The sequence below is a fragment of the Glycine max genome, chromosome 7 (genome assembly GCF_000004515.6).
Source record: "Glycine max cultivar Williams 82 chromosome 7, Glycine_max_v4.0, whole genome shotgun sequence".
In the NCBI taxonomy this organism is placed as follows: Eukaryota; Viridiplantae; Streptophyta; class Magnoliopsida; order Fabales; family Fabaceae; genus Glycine; species Glycine max.
Window position 1 is genome coordinate 18,529,355 of NC_038243.2, and position 7,207 is coordinate 18,536,561.

The 7,207-nt window shown below is 33.8% G+C and overlaps 1 protein-coding gene across 2 annotated transcripts; it reads right to left on the minus strand.

Annotated features, from left to right (window-relative positions):
* Positions 1-1,392: 1,392 nt before the first annotated feature.
* LOC102662101 (uncharacterized) lies at positions 1,393-6,279 on the minus strand. Of its 2 annotated transcripts, XM_006583600.4 has the most exons (7): positions 6,123-6,279; positions 5,935-6,024; positions 3,735-4,549; positions 3,528-3,654; positions 3,140-3,421; positions 2,952-3,056; positions 1,393-2,124 (listed from the first exon to the last, which is right to left on the minus strand). In XM_006583600.4, the coding sequence occupies exons 3-7, from the start codon at positions 4,523-4,525 to the stop codon at positions 1,492-1,494; spliced, it is 1,938 nt and encodes a 645-aa protein (XP_006583663.1). In that variant the 5' UTR covers positions 4,526-4,549; positions 5,935-6,024; positions 6,123-6,279; the 3' UTR covers positions 1,393-1,491. The 2 variants fall into 2 exon arrangements, with proteins under 2 accessions (XP_006583663.1, XP_040873020.1); XM_041017086.1 differs by lacking the exon at positions 5,935-6,024 and having other exon boundaries at positions 3,735-5,934; positions 6,123-6,269.
* Between the last annotated feature and the right edge of the window lie 928 nt (positions 6,280-7,207).

A 7,207-nucleotide genomic window follows, 5' to 3' on the forward strand; every position in this document is an offset into this window, starting at 1 on the left:
ACAAGTCCTAAAGAGCAAGGGGGAGTATCTGCAAAAGGCACTCTAATGCTCAAGTAACGAAGTAAGGATTTAGCTCAGATTTGTTGATGATATCTAGTGAATACTCAAGAGTGAATCAGTCCACCTACCTGGGGGCTTTTCCCTTTATATACTTACCTTACTGAGCCTTGGGTCTATGGGCATGCATGTTCTGATTACCAGTTAGGTAATACGCTTCTTAATCTTGCTTAGATACTTGTAACCAAGTAATTACCCTTAAGCGGGTTTATTGACAGTAATCCTTGCCGAATGGTATTCATCACTTGTATATGTTGAAGGCTGAGACATGTTGTATGAAATATGTGGGTATATGATCGAGAGGGTACTCAGTTTCATAGGCTATATTGCATCAAGTATCTTCTTGTCCTGACAGAATACTTATCTGATATAAGAAGTAAAATCTGACAAAAAATTATTTCTATCAATGATCAAACTCAAACAATACCCAAACAATTTCCCTTAACTTTAGCACATTAATCATTTGTGCTCAATCACTTGATTTGAATGAATGAGAAAATTTAGATTGGAATGAGTGTTGGACAATGGTATTTGAAAGGAAAGAAATCCTATTGAAGTTAAGTTAGTGGTATTGTGATAAAGAGTGCAGTCTACATTTGATAAAAAGACTGCTCTAATGCAACACAAAAGGGAGAAAAATGTATTCGTGGGATTGTAGTATGTCTTGGAAATAATTTGTCAAGATACACGAGGAAAATTTGCTTCTATTTTACATCTTGGCAAGATTTTGTAAACATACGTAACAAAATCAAGTTAGTATTGTGTACTTTGATAAAATCTTACTAAGATCCCTTAACAAGAACAAATTTCCGTTACATATCTTGTCAAAATCTTGTTAAGATGTACAATATAAACTTGTTTCCTTCAAAGATATTTGTAAAAATAAAAAACCCAAAAACGTAAAGAAGAAGATGTTGAATTAGGAACGTGAATTTGGTAGCAACTGCAGGCGCCCTCTCTGCACAGAGAAAAAAGGTCTAATTCGAATACTCAATTTTGGCAACAGAAAAAAATGACTCTAATAACATATATCATACGCCAATCAAATAACATATATCATACGCCAATAAACAAAGATCTTTTTTTACAGATGCCAATAAACAGATAAAAGAAAGAAGTTAGAGGAATAAGTAAAAATTCCTACATGATCCAGCAACAAGCTAAAGAAGATAACTATGGCGCTAAGCAGACCATGCCATGCATCATAATGAAAGAAAAACTGAAGAACTTAACCAAATAGAAAATCTTAAGGGAATATCTCTTTCAAAACAAATAAAGAAATAATAACAACCAACTAAAGAGAATATGTTAAGGCAACACCTTTTTAAAAGAATGTAGCAAGAATACAATCACATTCAATATGATCACTAATAGTGTCACTATCATCCTCAACACACCTTTTTAAAAGAATGTAGCAAGATATCAAATACAACTCTAATCAATATGATCACTAATAGTGTCACTATAGTCATCGTCATTTACACTATTGTGTTGAGGTGATGAAGATGGACGCAAAGAACCAACAAATCCAAAGTGTTGCATTAAAGCTATTACTTGTTCTTTGGTCTGAGTCAACTCCTGCTTCATCTCTAGTTTCTCTTGCACATGTCTTTGTAGTGATTCATTCAATGCATTAATCTGATTTCTTAGAGCATCAATTTCCTCTGGATTTGCAGAAAGCTTCATTGGTTGACTTGAGGATGCAATGCTTGTGGATCCTTGATTTTTGGTCTGAGTCAACTCTTGTCTCGTCTTTTGTTGCTCTTGTTCTTGTCTTTGTAGTGATTCATTTAATTCCTGAATTTGATTTCTTAAAGCATCAACCTCCTCTGAATTTGCAGAAAGTTTCGTTGGTTGACTTGAGGATGTAAATAATGTTTTGGCTATGGATCCAAGGCCAAAGATCCTCCCTTTTTTCTTTCCAACCGAATCTGCCCAAATATCAAAGTCTGATGGCATATGATTCATAGATGGTTGACTATCAGCTTGACTATCAGTTCCACCTTCCCCCGAAGTAAATTTTGAACTCTTAGAAGATAACTCAGTCTTCCTCTGTTCAAATTTATCCTGCATAACAAGTAACATACTAGCTTGAGTAAAATACCATCTTTTCAGACCAAATATTGACATCATACTAGAGGTTTATAGCAACAAGCAAGTATTATAAATTTGAAAAAAAAAAGGCAAATACAACTATTTTTAATTGTATCGCGAGTCAGGATGTTTGAGTAGTACGACAAATGGAGCGCTGCAAGTATCCCATCAGACTAATCATACCCAAATGTGCCATTGGCTTAAAGTAATAAAAGGTTAATTTATCCCTTCAAGAACCACACAATGAAATGTACCATAAAAGAAGTTATATCACTTTGTACCAATGCTATATATTATTCTAAGACCTAAGCTAATTGCTGGCATAGTGGCATACTCAGTTTGGCGTGGGGACCTCAACCATAAATAACATACACGAAATAAGATAAACATATTAAGCGTGCTCATATAATTGTCAAAGGTTTTAGCATGGCAATAGAAACACTGCATGTGCATTAGAATCAAATGCCAAAAAAACTAATTAATGTAAAATACCAAGAGAAAATTTCTAAGATATCTTAAATTCAATTTTTTTAATTGTGAAAACCAAATCCTAAAGACATGACTATAGATATAGAGACTAGAGAGTAATAAATTCTATTTTAATAATACTCATCATGTACTCAATTTATTATTATTATTCTTTTGGTTGGTGCACCTTACTCGGGCAAACATTTAATTTCTAAACAACAACGACAAATTACAACATTGACATAGGCCAATATTTGCAGTATATTAGTTGAGATTATAATTAAAATAAACATAAAATAAGTCTCAAATGCATTCATTAGTATAAAACTTACATAAGCAGATTCTGCATGAGGACCCACCCAACTTTGATCCTTTTTTCTTCGATGAGTACGAAAATAAAACTCAGCCAATGATGGATCTGTGCCTTTTTCCTCCTTCTGTAATAAATGTTGAAATAAACTTAAATATCATAAACTTAAAACTTAGCTAACACTAAAATATAATAGTAAATGAATGATACCATTCTCTTCCAATGCAAACGATGAGGAATTGATCCACCAGTGTGAAGAGACGCACCATCCATAGACTTACGATTTCTTTTATTTATTTCAGATTTATTTTTGAAACTTGAGGATTCCCAATGTGCCTGCAATTGTGCCCACACATCATCTTCCATCCAAGTTGGTTTTTGATTTAAATTTTTTCGAACATCTTGCATTAATTGAGTCATTTTAGCTGAACCCCTTTTCTCAAAGTTGCGCCGCACCATGTCCTTATACTGAGGTGGCCATGTAAACTTTGACTACATTGGTTTTGACCAAAATGGGAAAAAAATTATTACATTACACACATTTTTAAAAATAATATAAAAATTGAATATTTTTAATCAAACATTCAAATTTGATTACTTCAAATATATTAAACCATGAATCCCTTTGACCTATAGATAACTTCTTCCATGATGGTTTTGCCTCCTCCAAGTTAGTACGTATGATTGAAGCAATTGTCCCAATTACCAACTTATGTTGATCAAAACTATGCAAAAAAAAATGATGAATAATTATAAATTAAATAATAGAAATTCATATCATATGCTAAGAAAATAAATGACTCACCCATCCCCCTCTGGGAGTATCATGATTTTGTTCATGTTATTGCCTTCACTAACATGACTAGATGAAGAAGATGGGGCTTTATTGGCCATTGGATATTCTTCCATACGTAGGACTTGAGTGGGGATATGTTGAGATTGGGTGGTATGAGATTGTGATTGAGGTAGAGGAGGAGGTCGAGGTTGAGATTGAGTAGATTGGGTGGTATGAGATTGAGATTGAGGTGAAGGTTGAGTAGGTCGAGGTTGAGATTGAGTGGATTGGGTGGTATGAGATTGAAATTGAGGTGAAGGTTGAGTAGGTCGAGATCGGGTTCGAGGGCGGGTTTGAGGTTGAGATTGAGTGAGTTGAGGTGGAGGTTGAGATTGAGTGAATTGAGTTCGAGGTCGAGTTTGAGATCGGGTTCGAGGTCGGTCATTGAAGCAAGCCTGTGACATGTTTAACATTGTAACAGCAGCAGACAACTCTGATGTATTTTTACACCTTGGTGACACTGAATGCACTTCAACATCATTATTAATATGAGGAAGTTTCTCTCCATGGGATGTCCAAAACCAATATCTGGGTGTAAACCCTTTTTTAATAATGTGAACATTTACTTCTTCTGGGGTTAAATGCTTTGCATTTTTACATAACTTACAAGGACATCTTATTACACCTTCATTCAAATACTTTGGTTGCTGACAAGCAAAATCAATAAAATCCTTGACACCTTTCAAAAATTCTGTTGTATAACCCTTTTGACCAGGAAGAAGCCTATTATACATCCATGTTCGGTGTGTAGGCTTTTCCATTTTTCAATGCAGCTCCAAAAATTACTGTATAAGTATTTAGTTCAAATGTTAGAAATCTAAAAGTAAGAGTCAAACAATAAAAAAAAATAATGTTCCAATTTAATCCATCAATCAAAACTTAAAAATAGATACATTTGGAACACATTCATTTTAAACTCTTAAAATGCAAAATGCCAGTATCACCATAGTGAATTTTTTTTAGAGTCCACCTCCCCCCCACCCCTATTGTGATAAAAGCAATAATGCAGCAACCTAAATAAATATAACTTAATGTAGTAAACATCATAAAGATGGATTATACCTTAAAGCTAGATTCAGTCTGTAACATCCATATTTGGTTTTCCTTCAAACCATAAGTTTAATAAATAATGATTTAAGAATCTTGAGAGACCAGTCAGGCAATCACGTAAAATAGTTAATACAATTACAAAAAAATGCACGTGAAAAGGCAGAGAAAACCCAACCAACATCACCATGCACAGACAAATAGAAGAGGTTTTGTAAGTTAATATTGGATCACAACATGATATAAGATCTTGAACTTTGAATTCCCAGCTTAAACAACAGAGTCAAACAAATCACACCGAAACTTAGGTTCAAGACCAAACAAAACCAAAGAGACACTTTTGGGGAGGACTCATCCAGTGGCACAGAGGAAAACTGATTCAGATAGAGTGGATAATATCAATGAAGTACTATTGTCAACTTTATGTTCACCGCACTGGCAGTGGGCATATTTGGTTGGTAGTTTCCAAGGATATGGTTAAGAGGTAGAGTACAAAAAAATTCTGTATATTAAGTTTAAACTGTTGAACAACAAGCTGCTGCAGTGCTGCTATAGAAGCATGAACTTGCAAATGACCTTAAAGTATGGCATGTTCTAATTTCCCTACTTCAAAAATGGACCTTACACTACACTCCACACAAACGAATACAATACTACTCTGGCCTCAAATCAGGAACCTAGAAAATTGAAAATGCATATAAGAATCACCAACTGCAGAATTCAATCAATGAAAAAATTAATTTAAACAAAGTAATTAGAGTACTACCTTTTCTACAGGACACAATGATTCTGATACAAAACACACAAGAGGACATTTTCAAAACACACGAACAAGACACCAAGTCACCACATAGAAACCCTAATAGCAGTCCTAATCGGCACTAAAATCCAGAAGTATATGCCTGTCAGGGCATAAACGATGTCTCTCCCTTCGTTAGTTATGTAAACTAAATTAACAACTAAATAATTTAAGAATCTGAAATACGAATCTGAGAATCCTAATAGCTTCGCATAAGTAATCTGAATATTTTCAAATGCACGAAATGAACAAGATTTATGTCCTTCAAGTAAAAAATACAGAAAATGAACTTCGAATAAAACCCTAAATCACACATATAGGTACCTGAAGTGGGCGGAGAAGGTTGAAGCGGCGGAAAACGGCGGTTGAAGGCGACGGAGTTCAGGGTTCAAAGCTGAGAGTTAGTGTAGGTAACTGAAAAAAAGGGGGAATTATGCGATAAAGAGAAAAGGGCGAAAACAAAAACAGAGTATAATAAAACACGAAACGAAAGAAAAATATATACAACTTACTGGATTTGAGGTTGGAGTAGGAAGTGTGTAGCGTAATCCGAAACACGCTAAAATGCCCTAATTCATTATTCAAAACTCAACAAGTCACTTTTTTTATCTGTGTTAACGAGATCCCGGGAAAATTCGCAGGTGTGCCAACTTTAAAAATAAAATAAAAAAAATCAATAAATAGACCAGGCATAGGAAATTTTATAAGAACTACTTGTAATTTTTTTATTAAAAAAAAACAGTAAATAGAAAAGGACCGCTTAACTCATTTTTTTTTTTCAGCTTTTAATCTTGGAAATTTATGATAAGTGAAAAAATTGATTGCTGATCCATAAGTTGCATAGGGTTGGCTAATGGATTCTTTGTTTATTAACTTATTTCTTTTGCCTAAAAATTACAAAGGTAGCATAATTAATGCGATTGTGTCAATTGAATATTCAGTTCTTGTAGTTTATGCAGGTAAATTTCCAGCATTAATGATTCATCAGGAATCCTTGGAGTCAAAAGTCAATGAAACAAAGGCATTAAGGCAACGGTGAAGTTTCAACTTAAGAATTGTATGGGTGTTGCTGTTGGAAAATGCACAATGGAGTAGAAGCAGATATTCCAGAATTAATGTCAACTCATTGTCAATTTCCTTGTTTCATTATTCAAGAAAAACTGGCAAAATGTAAGTTTGGAGTCCTCGTATTACAATTTTAAATATCTGGGTACTAAAGTCTTAAGAGTCCAAATTAACCCATTAAAATATATTGAATTTGGTCCCATTTTACCTATTTTCCATTCACTCTCACGCCTCAGCATAAAAAGACCTTAAATGTAAGACAATGAATCATGGTGTAGTGGTTTGCATTAATCTCAGCATGTTCAACTCGTGTTCAACTCCTGTTATCTATTACTACCAAATGCTGAGATCACAAGAGGACTAGGCAACTGCTTGTATATGCATGTTGGAGTTTAATTATTAGCCAAATTTAGAGAGGGTTCTGCCAAATTATAGTACTACTAGTGAGTTTGGATAAGATTTTTTATGAGAAATAATCAATTGATTTTTCATGGTAAAAGTAAAACAATAAATAGTTATTTTTACTTTTTTA

What these genes read in the sequence shown, in the direction of transcription:
- LOC102662101 (XM_006583600.4), bottom strand. Translation starts at nt 4,525, where the DNA reads ATGGAAAAGCCTACACACCGAACATGGATGTATAATAGGCTTCTTCCT. An exon ending in GTTTGCATTGGAAGAGAATG is followed by an intron (nt 3,057 to 3,139) that starts GTATCATTCATT and finishes CATTTATTACAG; the next exon opens with AAGGAGGAAAAAGGCACAGA. An exon ending in CTCATGCAGAATCTGCTTAT is followed by an intron (nt 2,125 to 2,951) that starts GTAAGTTTTATA and finishes CTTGTTATGCAG; the next exon opens with GATAAATTTGAACAGAGGAA.